This window comes from Saimiri boliviensis, chromosome 9 (genome assembly GCF_048565385.1).
Source record: "Saimiri boliviensis isolate mSaiBol1 chromosome 9, mSaiBol1.pri, whole genome shotgun sequence".
Lineage (NCBI taxonomy): Eukaryota > Metazoa > Chordata > Mammalia > Primates > Cebidae > Saimiri > Saimiri boliviensis.
In genome coordinates, this window is record NC_133457.1 from 114,050,060 (window position 1) to 114,071,429 (window position 21,370).

Genomic DNA, 21,370 nt, shown 5'->3' on the forward strand with positions numbered 1-21,370 from the left:
ATTATCATCTGTTTCTCCTGTAGAATTTCATCTCCATGAGGGCACAGTCTTTGCCTGGACTGGAGCACAGTGGGGCATAGAGTTTCATTTTTTTGTTTGTTTTGAAACGGTCTCGCTGTTGTCCAGGCTGGAGTGCAGTGGCACTATCTCAGCTCTCTGCAATCTCCACCTCCCGGGTTCAAGCAATTCTGTTGCTTCAGCCTCCAGAGTACCTGGGATTACAGGCAGATGCCACCATGCCTGGCTAATTTTTGTATTTTTGTAGAGATGGGGTTTCACCATGTTGACCAGCCTGGTCTTGAACTCTGGACCTCAGGTGATCTGCCTGCCTCGGCCTCCCAAAGTGTTGGGATTGTAGGTGTGAGCCACTGCACCCAGCCTAGTTCTGAATGAGTGAAGTGAATGAATGAATGAAGGGCCTGACACATATGCAGTCTTGTCACCATAGAAACGGCAGCAGCTGTCATTAAGCATTCTGAGGCTGCCGGCCCCACTCCAGGGCCTTCACATCACATGTCATCGCCCTCTCCATGCCTCCTGGAGGTGGCACTGCCCTAACCTCAGGCCACACGGGTGGCAGGCATGGTGCCACAGTGTGAATCTGGGTGCACGGACACGAACCCTCACCTTTCATCAGCTGGAACAATGAAAATGGTTGATGTTCATAACTCAATTAACCCTTACAACAATCCCATAAGGGCAGCGCTGCTCTTCTCACTTCTCTATACAGAAGTTGAAGTCCAGAGAGAGCCCAGCATGGAGGTTCACACCTGTAATCCCAGCACTTTGGGAGGCTGAGGTGTGTGAATTGCCTGATATCAGGAGTTCGAGACCAGCCTGACTAACATGGTGAAACCCCCGTCTCTACTAAAAATACAAAAATTAGCTGGGCATGGTGGCATCTGCCTGTAATCCCAGTTACTCGAGAGGCTGAGGCAGGAGAATCGCTTGAACCCGAGAGGTGGACGTTGCAGTGAGCTGAGATCACACCATTGCACTCCAGCCTGGGCAACAAAAGCGAAACTCCATCTCAAAAAAATTCGAAGACAGGGCATGGTGGCTCATGCCTGTAATCCCAGCACTTTGGGAGGCCTAGGTGGGCAGATAACCAGAGATCAGGAGTTTGAGACCAGCTTGACCAACATGGTGAAACCCCATCTCTACTAAAAATACAAAAATTAGCCAGGCGTGGTGGTGCGTGCCTGTAATCCTAGCTACTAGGGAGGCTGAAGCAGGAGAATTACTTGAACCCAGGAGACAGAGGTTGCAGTGAGCCAAGATCAAGCCAGTGTACTCCACCCTGGGGAAGAGAGCAAGACTCTGTCTCCAAAAAAAAAAAAAACAAAGAGGCTGGTACACTTGCTGATAGATGGCATTGCTGTCTCTGCAAGAATAGGGAGGACCCTGATGACAGGAGCTGGCACTAAGGAGGGGACCCTGATCCATGGAGATGATGGGAAAGAGATGTTTTACTGGGCACTCTGTCGAGTAATACTACTGGAAACATTTTAGGTTTAAAATGAGTAGGATAAGGCCAAGGCCATGGCCGGGGTGGTAGGACCATCCTGAGAGCCTGTCGCAGACGTCCTGAAGAACCAGCCACGCCCAGCACCCAGGCCGGGATGGAGGCTGCCAGAGGAAGACAGCACGCAGGAAAACACCCAGATCACCCCAAACGGGGGCTGGGCCTGCCACATCTGGGAGAGCCAGATTGCTCAGCCCGGCCCCTCTCGTGCTGCCCCCATCCCAGGGGCCCCAGAGAAGGCTCACTCACCAGGTAGTATCTCTCCCGGAAGCTGGGAGTGCTCGGGGGTGTCCAGTTGTACAAGGAACCCTTCCTGCTGCCCATAGAAAACTTGCCTGTGGGGCTGGGTGACACCACGAAGCTCTCAGTATCAAAAGGGCTGGAGGAGAGAACAGAAGGCCAGGATGCCATCGGCGCCCAGAGGCCATTTCAGGACCAGATGGCCCCGGGGTCTCTTCAGCTACACAGGTCGACTGTCTTTATCTTACAGTACAACAGCGTGGATGGTGCGCAAGGAGCTCTGCTCTAAACCTTTTTTTCTTTGAGACAGGGTCTTGCTCTGTTGCCCAGGCTGGAGTGCAATGGTGCCATCACAGCTCACTGCATCCTTGAACTCCTGGGTTCAAGTGATCCTCCTGCCTCAGCCTTCCGTGTAGCTATGACCACAGGCATGCACCACCATGCTCAATTAATTTTTTAATTATTCTATTTTTTGTAAAGATAAGGTCTCACCATATTGCCCAGGCTGGTCTCGAACTCCTGGGCTCAAGCAGTCCTCCTGCCTCAGCCTCCCAAAGTGCTGGGACTACAGGCCGTGAGGCACTGAGCCTGGCCTCTACTAAACTCTTTACACAAACCCTTATTTCTACCCGCATGACAACCCTCTGTGGCCTGGAAAATGACTTACAGGGGAGGAAAGGAAGGCTCTGAGAGATGAGAGACTTGCTCAGGCCAGTGTCATAACTACGTGAGACAGAACTGAATTCACACACAGATTTCTCTGACCCCAAAGCCTTAAAGATCACCGAGAGTGATGCTTACTCTTCAGACATCGCTGTATTTAACGGATTTAAGAGGAAATGGGCTAGGTGCGGTGGCTCACACCTGTAATCCCAACAATCCGGGAGGCCAAGGTGGGCGGAAGACTTGAGCTCAGGAGTTCGAGACCAGCCTGGATAACCCAGCGAAACCCCCATCTCTACAAAAAATGAATGCATTAGCCCGGCGTGGTGATTGACGAAGGCCTGTAGTCCCAGCTACTCAGGAGGCAAAGGGGGAAGGAGCACTTGAAAATGGGAGGCGGAGGCTGCAGTGAGCCGAGATCATGCCACTGCTCTCCGGTCGGGACAATGGAGCAACACTATCTCAAAACAAAACAAAACAGGAAATGGAGGCTTGGGGAGGGCCAGGGCCTTGCCATGATCACAGGGGCAGCCTAGGAACTGAACTCTAGGTCACATGGCTTTGAACCCTTTAGAAACCTTTCTCAAGGCCAGGCACGGTGGCTCACACCTGTAATCCTAACACTTAGGATGCCTGAAGTCAGGAGTTCGAGACCAGTCTGTCTAACATGGTGAAACCCCATCTCTACTAAAAATACAAAAAAAATTAGCTAGGTGTGGTATTCAGGCGCCTGTAATCCCAGCTACTCAGGAGGCTGAGGTAGGCGAATCGCTAGAACCCTGGGGGTGGAGGTTGCAATGAGCCGAGATTGCACCATTGTACTCCAGTCTAGGTGACAGAGCAAGGCTGTTTCAATTAAAAAAAAAAAAAAAAAAGATTTCTCAGATTCCGACCACTCTGAGAGCCGTTAGCCAGATGGCGAGGGACAGTGACTGAGGCAGGAGAGTAGGGTCTGGAGGCAGGGAACCTCAGGCCGATTCATGCTGAATCAAGGTCTGAAGGGACAGGGAATCTAAGGCCAATTAACATAATCTTGCTAAAGCTAACGCAAAAGGAAAAACCCCGTCTCCCCACACTGAGTAGCAAAGGATCAAAGGCAACCTCCCTACAGCCCCCCTGCCTCCGCCTCAGCTCAGACGGAAAGGGAGGGTACCTTAGGCTGGCTGCTGGCCAAGCAGGGACCACCCCTCTATCTGCACAGGGTACGGCTCACCTCAGCCTCTAACCACAGACCAAATCCTTTATCCAGATAAGGGGTAGCCTGCAGGAACCTTAAACAGAGTACTTCAAGCCCAGGAAACTCTGTGTTGAGGTCCTTGAGCCGCATGCTCGGGCCCACTCCCACCCTGCTGAGTGCTTCCTCGTTTTTTTTGTTGTTGTTGTTGACAGTTTCACTCTGTCGCCCAGGCTGGAGTGCAGAGGCTCCCTGCAGCCTCCTACTCCCAGGTTCAAGGGATTCTCCTGCCTCAGCCTCCAGAGTAGCTGCGACTACAGACCTACGCCACCAAGCCTGGCTAATTTTTGTGTTTTTAGTAGAGACAAGGTCGCCTTGTTGGCCAGGCTGGTGTCTTGAACTCCTGACCTCAGGTGATCCGCCCCCCGCAGGCCCCCCCAAGTGCCGGGATGACAGGCGTGAGCCGCCGTGTCCAGCCTGCTTTCTCGCTTTAACAGAGCCCTGCTGCTTCATTCCTATTTCCTTTCTCTGCTTCTTTTGTACATTTTGTTCAAGTCTGTTCAAAACGCCAAGGACCCATATAACTGATTGTCAAGACCCTCCGCCGGTAACAACTGGACACCCCCAATTAGAGGCTCCTTTGAGCAGCTCAGCCTATGAACAGGGGACACTCGGTTCAGACCCCTTGTCTGTAAAAGGGGTGCCCTTACAGAAGAACCCCGGTGGAGAACATGCACAGGGAGGGGTGGGAATCCAGACGAGCGTGTGGGAGTGCCGAGGTACGTGACGTGCAGCCCGGCCTTACCCTGGCACCTGCCCAGCCCCGCACTCGGAGCAGGTAGGTCCACCGTAGACCCTCGTGCCTCGAAGAAACCTGCTCTTATCTGCACAAAGGCCTGGCCTGTGGCACCTGGACCCAGCCTGACCAGAAGGCCCAGAGGCTCTGCAAATGCCTTCTTCTCTGCCTGGGGCATCTGAGGACCTGCAGACCCGCAGGCCCTCTGGGTCCTAGTCTTAGATGGCATTGAGCTGCCCACTACCCTGTATGAGTCAGGGGCCCCCCAGGCAAGAGGTATTCTCAGCCCTACCAGGCAGGTGAGGATCTTGAGGTCGCAGGTGGTCGCTCACCTGAATTCTCCCAGCTCACAGGGGAGAGGGCAGCAGCTATGTGACCCCAGCTCATGTGCCCGCCCTAGGGAGAAGAGAGCCCCGACTGGCCAGGGCAAGCAGAAAGCCAAGGAGATACCTTGGCCCTCCCTCCTGCAGCCCCTGGGCCGGGGAGTAAGAAGGACACACAAGACTTCCTGGAACAAAGAGCTCCAGAGCCCACCACGCTCATGGGCATGCGACATGCAGTGCGCTCATGGACACGGGCCTCATGGATCTGCGGCCGAGATGGGGACGCAGGTGACTGCTCACCCCTGGGCCTGGAGGCAGCCAGGGCAGGCCAGGAATGAGGCGGTGGGAGCAGCAACGAGGGCCTTCCTGGACAGGCGAGCCTCCTCCAAGGAGCCGAGCCCAGGAGGCCCCGGAAAGTGTCCCCCCAGTCTGAGTCCCTGGGACTTTAATACCCGGGGGTTCCAAAACAAGAATGGAAGCAAAGCCGGAAAGGCAGGCGGGGGCTACAGAGAAAGTCCAGGCCTCCAGCTGACTGAGGGGCAGGAGCGAGGGACAGATGAGGACCCGTGAGGGCAGGGACACCCTCGGTGGAGGCTGGTACAGGAACCCAGGGCTAGAGTGTGGCCAGGCCACCAGGGTCAGCCGGCCAGGCCTCCACTCTTCCCCAGGGCCAGGCAGGACTCACTTCCACTGCATCTGCAGCTGCAGCTTGATGGTGCCCAGCTCCGTGATGTCCACCACGATGACCTGCGGCCGCGTCGTGAAGAAGTCAGCGATGTCACACGTCACTGCGCCCACAGCCAGCGAGCCCAGGCCCCGCAGCTCCGTCACCTGGGGGTGGGGGCTGGAGGGTGGTGTCCGAGCCGAGCACACAGGCACCCCAGCCCCGCCCCCAGCCCCGCCCCCAGCCCCGCCCCCACCTTGATGTCCAGGTTCTCGTGCAGCGTGGGGATGAAGGCCTTCTCCTCTTCGTCCCAGGTCTGGCTGTCATCCGACTCAATCCGACCCTTGAGCTTCCAGCGCTGGCGGCCCAGACGCATGAGCACCTGTCAACCAGCCCGAGAGGGGCTGTGTCAGCCCCGGAGGGTGTCCCCTCGACGCCTGCCCAGGGCCCTCCCTGCCAGACAGCGCCTCCGCTGCAACCCCGGTTCCCAGCTGCTCCAGGCTCCCAAAGACCTGGTAGGGAGCCCTGAGGATTGACCCCAGAGGGTGGCCATACCTCATACTGGTCTCCGGGACAGAGGCGTGCGTAGCCCACCAAGCCTGGAACGCAGATATGGCCAGTCTCCCCTCCGCCTTCCACTGTCCCTGACCCGGGACCACAGGTCCTCTCTGAGGATCCCCCGAGTGTAGGTTTTCAGGTTCAGGGGGCAGGGATGCACTGTCATGACGGATGATGGACAGGAGGGTGCTGGGCCCTCACACCAGGCTCAGAGAGGGGTGGGACTTGCCAGAGGTCACATGTCACATGGATGCAAAAGTCACGGCCAAGCTCAGACCCCTGGGATTCTGGTGAGTTCCCCTCCAGGAAGGCCTCCGCCCACCCCCTTCAGCCCTATCACCTTTCATCCTGATGTGGAACTGGCCCAGGTGAACCTCCAGGGCCCCCTCGATGAGCCACATGTCCTGTGAAGCCCCAGAGGTGACTCAGGTGGCTGCCTGGGGTGAGGCCACGGGAGCCTCTCACTGTCCGTGCAGCCAGACAGAGGCCACAGGCAGAGACGCCTCCTCGGGGCCAAGGGCACCTCCCCCGACCCCCACTGGCCCAGCCCTGGCTGCCCCCACTGCCCAGCCCAGCTTGGCCCGGCCTACCTCGGCGCACTCATGCAGGCTGCGGCCCAGCTCCTGCAGGCTTTCTCGGGCCGCGCGGCTCGGGGGGCACCTGGCGAAGGCCTGCTGCATGCTGGAGGCGCCGTCACGCAGGCGGCACTGGATGCAGTAGTCCTCGTACAGCTCGTCCACCTGCGCCGGGCACATGGGCTGGTGGCGCTGCCCACGCCGAGGGGCAGCCCCACACCTGCCTGTCGACTTTGCCCCTCTGGGAGAGGCCATTCCTGAGCTAAGCACCCCCCGCCCCAACCCCACCCCACCCCACCCCACCCCACCCCACCCCACCCCACCCCACCCCACCCCACCCGGTAGTGGCAGTCACCACCTGCCCAGTCCCACTCAAAGCACTCCCCACTGGTCCCGGTAGACCGTGAGCCCCCAGAGACAGGGACCCACCCATCTCCTCTGACTCCCCCGCCTCCCCTGCTGCATACCCAGCCCCTGGCAGCAACTGGCACACAGTGTGCACAGCAAAAATGAGTAAAAGAAAACCGAATCTGTCCCTTCCCCTCCTCTGCCTGGTTTTTCAGCAGTGGAACAGGGGAGGTGACTCATGACCACCTGCTGCCCACTGGGCAGTGCGGGGAGTAAAGCAGGATTGTGACACCGTCTGCAGACTCTAAAGCTTAAGGCATCTGCTATTCGACCTTGGGCGAACCCATGCTCATCTAAGATTGAGCATGAGGTCTTTCTCCATAAACTGAAGAAAGAGCCCATAGGGTCCCCAGGGCTGAGCCCCCCAACGACTCCCACCTCAGGGCAGAGCCCCTGTCGTCCTTAGCCTCCTGCAGCTCCCCACACCCAGAGGCCCTGACTCCTGCTCCAAGGGTACCTCCCTAGCTCCTGCTAACCTAGCTGAGGCCCAGCAAGCTGGCACTGCCCTACCCCATACCCTGCAACACCCACGAGCCGGCTGACCTTGCTGATGTGAAACTCCATCTTCCGAATGTGCCTTTCCACATAGCGCGTTTGCTTCTCCCAGAAAAAGGGAAGATGTTTGCAAAGTCGCCTGGGCACCCTGCCAGACCCGCCTGCCCCGCCACCCTCCTGTAGGTCCTAAGGCAGAGAAGGGGGCTTAGTGCCAGGCCACCCCTCACCATCCCCTAGGAAGGCTCATTGAAGAGCTTCCACCTTCCCATTCTTAAAATGGGGAGGAAACCCAGGGATTCTGCCCTTGGGGCAGCCAGGAAGATGCAATGAGACACGGTGGTTCTCATCCAGCCGGGCCTAGCCCACCTCACTCATCGTATGCAGACTCACCTTGTCCAGGTCGTAATAGAAAGCCTGCAGGGGAGAAAGGAGGGTGGAAGAAACTGTCAGAGTCCCAAATGCTCCTCCAATGCCTATGAGGCTCTATCCTGGCGGCGCCTGAGCTTAGAGGACAAGAAGCCATGCCTGCAGCCACCCCTGCTCCTTCCTCTGCCAATGGCAGGCTGCTGGCCATGCCAGGGACGGCAGTGATTAAACACTTGGATGCTGAATGAGGCAGTTCTAGGTCTGGCTTTTCTATTTCCCAGCTGTGTGTCCCAGGCAAGACATTCAACCTCTCTGGGCCTCCATTTCCTCATACGTAAAGCAGGGTAGGAGAAGCGCCCACCTCACGGGAAGAAAAAGGGACACAGTAGGCACTTGACAAAATGGGAACCATCAAAGGGATGGCTTCAGCCATGACCAAAAGAACGTGAAGGGGATGGGACAGATGGTACACAAGTTCAAGCCTTCATGGCGAATTCTTCAGTTCAGTGCATTCCAGGGGCCAGGGTACAGCCAAGACAAGTAATATATCACCAGGGCAGGCAAACCTTTCCATAGCTTTCTAAAAGGCAGATAGTAAATATTTCAGGATTGGCATTCCAGGGCGCCCCATGCCAAGATCTATAAACTAGGACCATCCTAGACGGCACGGTGGCTCATGCCTGTAATCCCAACAATTTGGGAGGCCGAGGTGGGCAGATCACCTGATGTCAGGGGTTCGAGACCAGCCTGGCCAACATGGTGAAACCCTGTCTCTACTAAAAATACAAAAAATTAGCCAGGCATAGTGACAGGTGCCTATAATCCCAGCTACTCGGGAGCTGAGGCAGGAGGATTATTTGAACCCAGGAGACAGAGTTTGCTGTTGAGTTGAGGTGGTGCCGTCACTTTGTCTCAAAAAAAAAAAAAAAAAAAAAGGACTATCCTGGCCAGGCACAGTGGCTCACCCCTGTAATCCAACATTTTGTGAGGCTGAAGTGGTCAGATCACTTGATGTCAGGAGTTCAAGACCAGCCTGGCCAACATGGCAAAACCCCATCTCTACTAAAAGTACAAAAATTAGCTGGGCGTGGTGGTGCATGCCTGTAATCCCAGCTACTCGGGAGGCTTGAGGCAGGAGAATCGCTTGAACCTGAGAGGTGGAATGAGCCAAGACTGCACCACTGCACTCCAGCCTGGGTGACAGGTGAGACTCCATCTCCCAAAAAAAAAAAAAAAAGTAAGACCATCTGAAACACACACATATTTTTGCCTATCTTAAAGTTACTTCTAGAACCAAGAAGAGTGTGAAGTGGGCCTAAGACATGTGAACTGCTGTACCTGCCTGTGAGGTTAAATTCATCAGGGTCAAAGTTCTGTCCTCACTCGGCCCCTCTGCCACCATAGCATGGAAGCAGCCACAGGCAGTATGTAAATGGACGAGTGTGGCCAATAAACTTTTTTTTAAACAAATGTTTAACAAACACAAATGTTTAAAAAAAAATTGTTTTAGGCCGGGCGCGGTGGCTCAAGCCTGTAATCCCAGCACTTTGGGAGGCCGAGGCGGGTGGATCACGAGGTCAAGAGATCGAGACCATCCTGGTCAACATGGTGAAACCCCGTCTCTACTAAAAATACAAAAAAAAAACTGGCTGGGCATGGTGGCACGTGCCTGTAATCCCAGCTACTTAGGAGGCTGAGGCAGGAGAATTGCTTGAGCCCGGGAGGTGGAGGTTGCGGTGAGCCGAGATCAATCGCGCCATTGCACTCCAGCCTGGGCAACAAGAGCGAAACTCCGTCTCAAAAAAAAAAAGAAAAAAAAGAAAGAAGGATTCAACTCCAAAAAGTCCCACGTATGTATATATGTGGAATTGTACATGTGCGCTAATGAAATAAAAACTCCATTTAAGCCAGGTGAGGTGGCTCACACCTGTAATCCTAGCAGTGATTTGGGAGGACAAGGCAGGAGGATCATTTGAGCCTAGGAGTTCAAGACCAGCCTGGGCAACATAGCAAGACACTATCTCTACAAAAATTTAAAAATTAGCCAGGCCCGGTGGGACACACCTGTAGTCCTAGCTATTCTAGAGGCTGAGGTAGGAGGACTGCTTGAGCCCAGGAGGTCAAGGTTACAGTGAGCTGTGATCGCACCACTGCACTTCAGCCTGGGTGACAGAGTAAGACTTTGTCTCTTTAAGAATAAATAAAATATTGTTTAAATTAAGAAACAATTAAAACTCCATTTAATCGCCGGGTGCGGTGGCTCACGCCTGTAATCCCAGCACTTTGGGAGGCAGAGACGGGTGGATCACGAGGTCAAGAGATCGAGACCATCCTGGTCAACATGGTGAAACCCCGTCTCTACTAAAAATACAAAAAAATTAGCTGGGCGTGGTGGCGCGTGCCTGTAATCCCAGCTACTCAGGAGGCTGAGGCAGGAGAATTGCCTGACCCCGGAGGCGGAGGTTGCGGTGAGCCGAGATCGTGCCATTGCACTCCAGCCTGGGTAACAAGAGCGAAACTCCATCTCAAACAAAAACAAAAACAAAAACAAAAACAAAAAAAAAACTCCATTTAAAAAAATAAAGAAATAGGCTGGGCACAGTGGCTCACACCTATAACCTAGCATTTCGGGAGGCTGAGGTGAGTGGATTACCTGAGGTCAGGAGTTTGAGACTAGCCTGGCCAACATGGTGAAAGCCCCTCTCTACTAAATAAAAAATACAAAAATTATCCTGGCATGATTGTGTGTGCCTGTAGTCCCAGCTACTCAGAAGTTTGAGGCAGGACAATCACTTGAACCTGGGAGGCAGAGGTTGCAGTGAGAGGAGATGGCACCACTGCGCTCCAACCTGGGTGACAGGGTGAGACTCCATCCTGGGGAAAAAACAAAAACAAAAAAAAGACAAAAAGGGAAGATCCCAAGCCTTTGAAAAGAACACTGACTACCCAGCAATGTCTCAAAAACCAACATGTTGTTTAAATGAGAAGCAACATGTCATGGGGCAGGACCCGACACAGGCATCCTCCTGTGTGGCTCTGCACGGTCACCCTGTCCTGGCTTCAGTGTGCCCATCTATAACACGGGAGCAGCTAAAACATACACATATTTTACGCTTGCCTACTTTAGAGTTACTTCTCGAACAAAGAGAATGGGAAGGGAACTCCACGGGGCAGGTGCTGGAACTGGGTGAGATCTTGGCAGCACCTCCTCCCACCCTGCTGCTGGTCACCACCCAATCGCCCACCAAGGGCGAGGCATGCTGGGGTTGGCAGGCCTTTCCCTCCCCAAGTCCCTGGCACGCGCAGGCTGGGTCCCTGCCTCTCCCACCCTGCCGGCCCCGAGGCCTTCTCTGCTGGAGCCAGGATACAGAGATGGCAGCTTGCTTCTTTTTCATTCATTCATTCATTCATTTCATTCAGAGTCTGGCTCTGTCGCCTAGGCTGCAGTGCCATGGTGTGATCTCACTTCACTGCAACCTCTGCCTCCTGAGTTCAAGCTATTCTCCTGCCTCAGCCTCCCGAGTAGCTGAACTACAGGCGCATGCCATTATGCCCGGTTAGTTTTCATATGTTTAGTACGAATGGGGTTTCACCATGTTGGTCAGGCTGGTTTCAAACTCCTGATCTCAAGTGATCCACCTGCCTCGGCTTCCCAAAGTGCTGAGATTACAGGCATGAGCCACTGTGCCGGGCCGCTGAATGCTATTTTGGTAGAAAAATTCATCTCCCATCCTCATTTCCCGAGTTCCTCCGTCAAGCTGGTGGCCTGTTCTGCATGCTGGTGCTTTGGAGGCGGGATTCTGGGAAACACTGGCTGGGAGGAGGACCCCACAGCAGCAAGGCCTGCTTGCTTTTGTTTCCAAATCTAATTCATTAAGGACATGTGGGGTTTTCCCAAGACAGCAGTGGAGAAATTTCCCAGATGAAAGGAAGATCCTCCCACCGGAAAGATGGAAGTCTCAGTATCACCAGATAAAATACAGGACATGTAATTAAAATTTTCAGCAAACAAGGAACAATTTTTTTTATCGCATGTCGCAAAGATTTCATGGGATATACTAAAACTAAACAAATTTGTAATTTGTCTGAAAATCAAATCTAATGAGAAGCCAGGCACAGTGGCTCATGCCTATAATTCCAGCACTTTGGGAGGCTAAGGCAGGTGGATTACTTGAGGTCAGGAGTTTGAGACCAGCCTGGGCAACCTGGTGAAACCCTGTCTCTACTAAAAATGCAACCAAAAAAAAAAAGAAAGAAAGAAAAACACAGCTGGGCACAGCTACTCAGGAGGCTGAGGCAGGAGAATCGCTTGAACCTGAGAGGTGGAGGTTGCAGTGAGCCAGTATCATGCCACTGCACTCCAGCCTAGGCAACAGAGCAAGACTTCGTCTCAAAAACAAAACCAAAAAAAACAATGCCGGGGTCAGTGGCTCATGTCTGTAATCCCAACACTTTGGGAGGCCAAGGTGGGCAGATCACGAGGTCAGGAGATCAAGACCATCCTAGCCAACATGGCGAAACCCTGTCTCTACTAAAAATACAAAAATTAGTCAGGCGTGGCAACGCATGCCTGTAATCCCAGCTACTCAGGAGGCTGAGGCAGGAGAATCACTTGAATGCAGGAGGCAGAGGTTGTAGTGAGCCAAAATTGTGCCACTGCACTCCAGCCTCGGCGACAGAGTGAGACTCCATATTAAAAAAATTTTAATGGGGCATGCTATTTGTGAGTGTGTGTGTGTTTTGCTAAGTCTGTCTCTGCTAAGGGAGAAGCAAAAACCAGAGTGGGTGAGCCTTAGGCAACAGAGGGTCCAGGGCCGGCCTCAGAGACACTGCCTTGGCCAGCGCAGTGCCTCACACCTGTAATCCTGGCACTTTGGGAGGCCGAGGAGGGAGGATTGCTGGAGCACGGGAGCTCAAGACCCGACTTGGCAACGTGATGGGGCCTCATATCTACAAAAAGTTAAAAAGTTAGCTGGGCATGGTGGCGCATGCCTGTAGTCTCAGTTACTTGAGAGGCTGAGGTGAGAGGATTGCTTGAACCCAGTAGATGGAGGTTGCAGTGAGCTGAGATTGTGCCACTGCACTCCAGCCTGGGCGACAAAGGGAAATCCTGTCTCAAAAAACAAACAGACAGGCCGGGCGCGGTGGCTCACGCCTGTAATCCTAGCACTTTGGGAGGCCGAGGTGGGTGGATCACCTGAGGTCAGGAGTTCAAGACCAGCCTGGCCATCATGGTGAAACCTCATCTTTTTATTTAAAAAAAACAAAAACAAAAACAAAAACAAAAGAAAAGAAACAAGACACTGTCCTGATGATGGCAGGAAATGCTGCCTGGCAGCTGGGCATGGGAGAAACATGCAGGCTTCATCGAGGACAGCAGCAGAGGCCACTGTGACATACCCAAGATTCAACACCTAACCCACTTCCCTGGCATCACAGAAGCCATCCCATGTCCAGATCACCTGATGGCCAAGGTCTATAAAGCAGGACCACCTAAAACAAATGCGCCCCTATACACTGCCCACCTTAGCACAACTTCTAGAACAGAGAGTGCAACGTGGGCCTCAAATGTGTGAACGGCTGTCTGCGTCAAAGTGAAATTAACTTAGCACAGCATGAAGAGTCTACCCCGTAAACTTCTAGTTCAGAGACAGATTCACACCATGACGTAGGCTGGGAAAGGGAGGGGTCTCACCAGCCTTGAATTCCTCCTGGTGTCCTTGTGGCATCCAGACAGGTGGTCCAGCTCAGCCTGCTGCACACACAGATGCTCCCTGCAAGGAGGATGAGGAAGAGTTTCAAAAGGAAGAGGAACAAGAAAGGGAAAGGAAACGGGCCAGATGGACAGTGTCCCTGTGTGGAGAGCAGATACGGGGCTCAGAGGCAGCCAGGAAGCCCCGCGCCCTCACACGGGAGGCTGCGCGCCCAGTACCACAACAAACGGGTTACAGGGAGGTCCCCAATAAATTCCCCCACCTGGCCCACAAGCAGGTCCTACTGTTGTTATATGCATTTTATTTATTTTTCTTTTGAAATAAGGTCCCACTCTCTCTCAGTCTGGAGTGCGGTGGTACAGTCATAGCTCACTGCAATCTGTGCCTTCCAAGTTCAAATGATTCTTGTGTCTCAGCCTCTTGAGCAGCTGGGACTACAGGCGTGTGCCACCAAACCTGGCTGATTTTTATATTTTTAGTAGAGACAGAGTTTCTCCATGTTGGCCGGGCTGGTCTCGAACTCCTTTATCTAAGGTGATCTGTCTGCCTCAGCTTCCCAAAGTGCTGGGATTACAGGCGTGAGCTACCGTGCCCAACCTAGTATACGTATGTTAGAGATGGACAAACCAACCCTTGAAGGGAGCAAGTACCCCAGCCCTGGTCACACAGCAGAGAAGACGCTGAACCCAGGTTTGAAAGCACACCATGGCCTCAGAACCCAAAATCTTCACCTCCATGTTATACCCCTCCCAAGCTGAGGCCCAGCTCATGGGAAGGTCAGCATGGCACACTTCCCTCACGGTCAAGGGTCTAGATTTGAGGGCCAGGGCAGGAGTCCCATCTTGCTAGATTTGCTGAGTCGCCCCAGGAAGGTCACTCACTCTCTCTGGGCTATACAGACATCACCTCAAATGTGGAAGAGATAGCTTCTGCCAGGCTGCTACTCACTGAGGCGTTGAGCTCTCTGGGAAGAATTGGGTGCCTTGGCCCTAGACAAGTCTCAAACATGTGATCCTTAAAGGACGCAGAAGCTCCCTTCGGAAACACGCCTCTCCCCTCCATGCACACCCAGCCCCCACTCCACACAATCACAGCTCACTGCAGCCTCCACCTCCAGGCTCAGGCAATCCTCTCATTTCAGACTCCCGAGTAGCTGGGACCACAGGTGCATGCAACCATGCCCAGCTAATTTTATGTATTTCTTTGTGGAGACAGGGTTTTGCCATGCTGGTCTCGAACTCCTAGGCTCAAGGAATCCACCTGCCTCAGCCACCCAAAGTCCTGGGATTACAGGGTGAGCTGCTACGCCCAGCCAAGGATTTATATTTGGAAAACCGTTTCATTCTAAGGTGGTTTAAACTTTTAATCGACTCTGGTTCCTCTTTGGGCTGCCCTGTCTATAGAAAGAGATGCAGGTAGGAGAGAACTTAGGGTCTAAGTACCACTGTGTCTGGGCAAAGTCACTCCAGAAACCACTCTTTAGCCCACAAAGGTCCCTGTCATCTGGTCCCTGTCGCCCCGTGACCTCATCCTCTTTCCGTTGGCTCTAGCCACACTGCCTCCTTGCTGCACCCCAGGGCCTTTGCACGTGTGGCTGCTCTGGCCTGGAATGTTCTTTTGCCATTGTCTGCATGGCTCACTCCTTCACCCCTTCAGGCGTGTGCTCCAGTGTCACCTTCTTCGCAAGGCCTTCCTTCCCACCGCCCAATTTAAAAGGAACCCTCACTGCCTCCGCCTGCTCACCACGGCCTGTTTTCCACCGTAGCCCTTGCCACCATCAGACATTCTCTGTACTCTCTTTTCTGTATTGTGTATCATGTGTCTTTCCCCCACTAGGAGTCAGCTGCTCGGAGGGATAGGGATTTCCTGTGTTTAGTTTACTTCTGTCCCCTGGCCGGGCACTCTATATGCCTCAGTAAGTATGTGCGGGCTGGGCTCGGAGGCTTACACCTGTAATCCCAGCACTTTGGGAGATTACTTGAGGTCAACATGGTGAAACCCTGTGTCTACTGAAAATACAAAATACCAGCTGGGTGTGGTGGCATGCACCAGCAGTCCCAGCTGGTCAGGAGGCCGAGACGGGGCAATTGCTCGAACCCCAGAGGTGGAGGTTGCAGTGACCCAAGATTGTGTCACTGCACTGGAGCCTGGGTGACAGAGCATCTCAAAAAAATAAAATCTGTGGAGTGACTCACTCTTCCTGGGCGGGCCTTGGCCCAGCTCATCAGTCACTCTCTGAGCAAGTCTGTCCCTTGCTGGGACACCCGCTGCCCTGACCTCCCGCACGTGTGAGCTCACGGTGCAGGCTCCCACTGCGGGGCCTTTGCCTGTGCCGTTGTCTCTGCCTACAACACCCGTCCCCCAGAACTGAGCATGGCAGCGGCTTCTCAGACCGTTCGTGTGTCAGACGGTGGCGGCACCTCCTCGGCGCATACCAGGATCATCCTCTCCGCCAACGCCCTGGACGCACCGTCTCTCCGTGACCCTTCACTGCTCTCAGCACAGGCGGCAGTTCCATGACTGACTGCATGATCTGACTGTATTGCTTCTTTACTGATGGCATCAAATCTGCTCCTCTGTACTTCATGCTCTACAAGACCAGAGTCCTCCTGCCTTAGTCACTGCCAGGTTCCCAGCACCTAAGGACCGGGCTGAGCACACGCCACACCCTGACCTACATGTTAACTAAATGAATGGCCAGGAACTTAACCTGTCACGTCTTACAGACAGACCTACCTGTACTTCCCCAGGAAGAGACAGAAGCGAGGTAGAAGAATGCATTTCATAGAGACAACACACAGCCCAGCCTTACTTGAGGCCTCTTTTCAATGCTTCAAAGATCTTCTTCACCTGCTGAGGCTTGGGATCCGCACAGACCGACCCCTTCCGCAGCGTGCTGTACATCTTGGAGGATTTTGCAGGCATTCGCAATCTCACGGAGTTCCTGCTGATGGACTTTCTGTAAGAAGGGATGGAGGAGAAGAGAGGTCAGAGCAGGGCCCTGACAAAGCCCCGCCCAGGGGCAGGCACTTTGGAAATAGTGAGCAGAACCATAGGGAGTCAGGACACCTGGCTCAGTCCCACCCCATCACCACCAAGCAGTGTGTTTGTTCTCCAGAAACGTGTGGAGTTGCCCTTGGCCTCTGCTTTCTCATCTGTGAGAGGAGGAGCCGGGTGCGGTGGCTAACACTTGAAATCCCAGCACTTTGGAAAGCTGAGGCAGGTGGATCACCTGAGATCAGGGGTTCAAGACCAGTCTTGCCAACATGGCAAAACCCTGTTTCTACTAAAAATACAAAAATTAGCCAGGCATGGTGGTATGTGCCGTAATCCCAGCTACTCCAGAGGCTGAGGCACGAGAATCACTTAAACCCAGGAGGCAGAGATTGCAGTGAGCCGAGACTGCATCCCTGCACACCAACCTGAGCAACAGAGTGAGACTCCGTCTCAAAAAAATAAATAAATAAATAAAAATAAAAAGAAAAATAAAGAGACTGGATTTGAAGGTTAAAAGAACAGTTAACAAAAATCTGGTAGAACTTACAGTGAGAAATACAATCAAGCAGCCTAAACACCAGTGCTCTCTGATCAGCACACTCTGCCTGTGCGGGCAAAGCCATGTGAGAGGTCAAGACACACTCCTGTACTTTGCCTGGTATCTGTTCGCTTTACCTGTCCAACATCCATTCCCCTCCCTCTAGCAGTAGCACCTTGATCTTCCTCTGGGCCACCTCCCCAGCTCTGCTTTTTATACTTGTGGTTTGTGGGGGAAGGTAGCCTGACCGGTCAACAAGCACGTACACATTTGCACATGCACACGTGCACACGGACATTCTCTGGCAAATCCACATCCCAGGCCTGCATTCGTCAACATATTCTGCTCCTCTGGGCCAAGAAGAAGTATGGGGCACAAGCCTGGCCTGTAACCAGCCAAGAGTTCAGAATTCACAGAAGGGAGACGGGCTTTTTCCCCATGGCATTGCTGGGGAACACACACCTGGGACTTCCAGCGTCCTCCTTTTGCCACCATGTAGGAAGACGGGCCAACGCAGAGAGGAGCAAACAGAGTGAGGCCACATCCATATGCCAGTGAGTTCCTGGATCCAGCTATGTCTAAAGCTGAACCTGCCCATGGACTTGGCAGTTACATGAGCCAGCTGGCTCTCTTTTTTGCTTATCCAGCTGGATTTGGGAGTGTGGACTGGACGATCCTAAGAACTGCCTTTCCGTGGTGGTGGCTGGGTCCCTCAACTTTTACAGACGTAGCAGCATCTCAAGACTTATGACAGGACATGAGGCCAGGACATCCTCATCACAGCACAGAGCTGGTTTCCTTAACATCTAAGCCTCTTCCAGGAGCCCATCATTTTCCCACGAGGCTGGAGGACGGGGCTGGCTGATGCAGCCTTTGCTCACCCCCAGATGTGTTGAAGTCTGCTCTTCGCCCTCTAAAGTCCGCTCTTCGCTGGACAGATGCCCTGACACCAGGTAAGACTTAATGACAACATTCTCACAAAAGAGACATGGCAGAAATGGCTCTTAGAATTAACTTTGACATCAGTTAGTTTTTGTTTTTGTTTTTTGTTTTTTTTTTTTTGTTTTAGACGGAGTCTCACTGTCATCTAGCCTGGAGTGCAATGGCACAATCTCGGCTCACTGCAACCCCCACCTCCCAGGTTCAAGCAATTCTCCTGCCTCAGCTTCCCAAGTAGCAGCCGGGATTACAGGCATGCACCACCACACCTGGCTGATTTTTCTATTTTTAGTAGAGATGGGGTTTCACCATGTTGGCCAGGCTGGTCTCAAACTCCTGACCTCAAATAATCTACCTGCCTCAGCCTCCCAAAGTGCTGGATTACAGGTGTGAGCCACAGGGCCTGGGTCGGCATCAGTTCTTGCAGGAGACCACTGGCCCTTCTCTTCCAGCTCCTCTTTCCCCGGGGCAGGAACAAGGTTATGCTGAAAGCAGTTTCAACCACAGGCACCAACCCACCCCAAAAGCTGAGCAACAAGAGGGAAGGAACAGGCCCTGAACAGCCCTGTGAGGCAGAGCCCCCCACCGCCGCCCCACACATATACCCTCAACCACCCACTGGCTCTGAACTGTGGAGCGAGAGAGGGAAGAATAAAGGATCTTAATCAAGCAGCTGCATTTTGGGGGTCCTCTTGTCAAAGCAACTTCACCTCTACAGCAACACACTATCCAAACCTCTGTCATTTCACCGGTTTTACCGGTGGGACCACATAATACAGAGGGTGGTGGTAAGAATTCTATTAGATACCAGGCCCAAAATGTGGCAGAAAGGAGACCTTTTGCAAGCGAGCTATTGTTAGAATCACCACACTCGGCTGGTCCGAAGGTAGTGAGTTATCTCAATTGATTGTTCACAGTTACAGATCGAACAACTCGTTCTACTCGTTCCCCGCTTCTCACTACTGCACTTGACTAGTCTTAAAAAAAGAATCACCACATTCTATCTGCAGCCTTCCTCTGGCTCACACCTTCGAAAATATCAGGCGCAGCCAGGTGCAGTGGCTCACGCCTGTAAACCTAGCACTTTGGGAAGCCAAGGCAGGTGGATCACAAGGTCAGGAGTTCAAGACCAGCCAGGCCAACATGGTGAAACCCCATCTCTACTAAAAATGCAAAAATTAGCTGGGTGTGGTGGCAGGTGCCCGTAGGCCCGGCTACTCGGGAGACTGAGACAGGAGAATCACTTGAACCCGGGAGACAGAAGTTGCAGAGAGCTAAGATCGCATCACTGCTCTCCAGCCGGGGCAAGAGTGAAACTCTGTCTCAAATTTAAAATATACGTATGTATTAGGCGCTTAATATTAAGCTCAGCTGAATGGGGGAAATACAGCGTGCCAAGGGGATTGCAGAACAGAGACCCTGGCCCTGAGGGCAGCTCGGGACAGTGAGTACACGCCCGGGTGTTCCCAGCCAGGGACAGAGGCACATAATGACAACATTCTCACAAAAGAGACATGGCAGAAACAACTCTTAGAACTAACTGTGGCATCAGAGGGAGCTGGGGGTAGGGGGACCTGGTGTGCTCTGGGGTGGACAGCAAGGAGTGAGGTTTGACCCAAGCAGGCGTGGGAGGCTGCAGAGGGCCCGGACATGGGGCCTCTCTGGCTGCGGGGACCCAGGATGTGTGAGAGGAGGAGAAGGGCAGCTCCCAGAGCAGGTCCAGCTTCCCACACCTTTACAATGACACGTAATGTCTCTGTAGAGCAGAGAAACTGAGCTCAGGCCAGGGCTACTGGGTTGCTGAACAGCTGACACCATGAGCCCAAGGGCTCCAGGGCTTAGTGAGAACACATGGGCCGTCGGTAACTGTGGGCACCTGCTACCGCCAGGAGCACGCTAAGGGTTTTACAGAAGTATCTCAACTTTTACAACCACCCTATGAGACAGGCATTATTATTATTTTGAGACAAAGTTTGCTCTGTTGCCCAGGCTGGAGTGCAGTGGCACCATCTCGGCTCACTGCAACCTCCGCCTCCCAGGTTCAAGCAATTCTCCTGCCTCAGCCTCCCGGGTAGCTGGGATTACAGGCACGTGCTACCATGCCTGGCTAACTTTTCAATTTTTAGTAGAAGCAGGGTTTCACCTTGTTGGCTGGGCTGGTCTCAAACTCCTGACCTCAGGTGATCTGCCCACCTCAGCCTCCCAAAGTGCTAGGATTGCAGGCACGAGCCACTGAGCCCGGACATTTGAATATATTTCATGTCAAGTGATGTTTTCCAAAGCCTAGAGGGGCTGTGCTCCCTCCTCCCCTCACCCTCCCTGAGGCCCCATCACCCACCTCTTGAACCGGGCCCTCCGCAAGGTTACCATCTCCAGGCTGGCAGAGATAGGCAGGGCTCCAGCCTCAGGGAGAGGCATGTTTCCAACAGTTAGGGCCCCTGGCAGGCCAGCAGCAGGCAGGCGGGGCAGGCAGCTCAGAGGTGGGACTGCAGGAGCCCGATCACAATCCGCTCCCCAGGGCCCACGCTCCCCAGCAGGTGTGTACCCTTGCCCAGCCCCGCTTTCATCCACCCTCGGTGCCGCAGCCGTACCTGGACGCTCTTGCTCCCGGGGAAGCTCTGAGCCCAGTGCCCCTATGTCTGGGCTTCAACAGGACAGGTGCAGTGGTCACTGAGGGCCTGCCGACCCGGGAAGGTGATGCACGTGCAGCCTCTGGATGGCAAAATCAGGCTGCATGTCTGGCCCGGGTGTCACAGAAGCCAGGGCAGGGACAGCCTCTGGGGCCGGATGTTTCACCAGCTCTGGGAGGACTCAGTAAATATTAAACAGCCCCTGGCATGCCAGAGAAGCTTCCAAACAGGCACATGCACCCTGCCGGTCCCAGCCCTCACGTGAGGTCACCACGGCAGTCCTTCCGCCTGGTGTGGTGGGCAGAGGCCTTGGTGTGTGGCTGTTGCAAGCGCAGGCGCCGAGAGCAGAGCTGGGCTCAAGTCCCGAGCCTGCCCCCAGCCTCCAGGTGGGGCAATTATAGGACTGGCTGCACAAGCTTCAGGTGAAGACTTCACGCAGCAGACACGTGCGCCAACCATTTACCCAGGTGCCTGGCGGTGCTGGACACTTGGTGATGGTGACAGGCAGGCACTCGGCACTTGCCAGTTTTAAGCTCTTGTCTCAGTGCTTTTTGTTTGTTTGTTTGTTTTAGATGGAGTTTCACTCGTGTTGCCCAGGCTGGAGTGCAATGGAGCAATCTCAGCTAACCTCAACCTCTGCCTCCCATGTTCAAGTGATTCTCCTGCCTCAGCCTCCTGAGTAGCTGGGATTACAGGTCCCCCACCACCACGCCTGACTAATTTTTGTATTTTTAGTAGAGACGGGGTTTCACCATATTGGCCAGG

At 53.8% G+C, this 21,370-nt stretch overlaps 1 protein-coding gene across 10 annotated transcripts in view; it reads right to left on the minus strand.

The window, feature by feature from the left end:
* Positions 1-21,370, minus strand: part of RIPOR3 (RIPOR family member 3) — a 106,803-nt gene that overhangs the window by 18,806 nt on the left and 66,627 nt on the right. For 8 of the 10 annotated variants that reach the window (XM_074406644.1, XM_074406650.1, XM_074406649.1 and 5 more), the window contains 10 exons: positions 16,314-16,460; positions 13,483-13,561; positions 7,812-7,835; positions 7,470-7,607; positions 6,534-6,683; positions 6,284-6,347; positions 5,941-5,984; positions 5,642-5,767; positions 5,407-5,552; positions 1,775-1,904 (listed from right to left, as the gene is read on the minus strand). In XM_074406644.1, the coding sequence (XP_074262745.1) occupies positions 1,775-1,904; positions 5,407-5,552; positions 5,642-5,767; positions 5,941-5,984; positions 6,284-6,347; positions 6,534-6,683; positions 7,470-7,607; positions 7,812-7,835; positions 13,483-13,561; positions 16,314-16,460 (1,048 nt within the window). The remainder of the gene's footprint in view (positions 1-1,774; positions 1,905-5,406; positions 5,553-5,641; positions 5,768-5,940; positions 5,985-6,283; positions 6,348-6,533; positions 6,684-7,469; positions 7,608-7,811; positions 7,836-13,482; positions 13,562-16,313; positions 16,461-21,370) is intronic. The other 2 variants (XM_074406647.1, XM_074406645.1) reach the window with 1 other exon arrangement.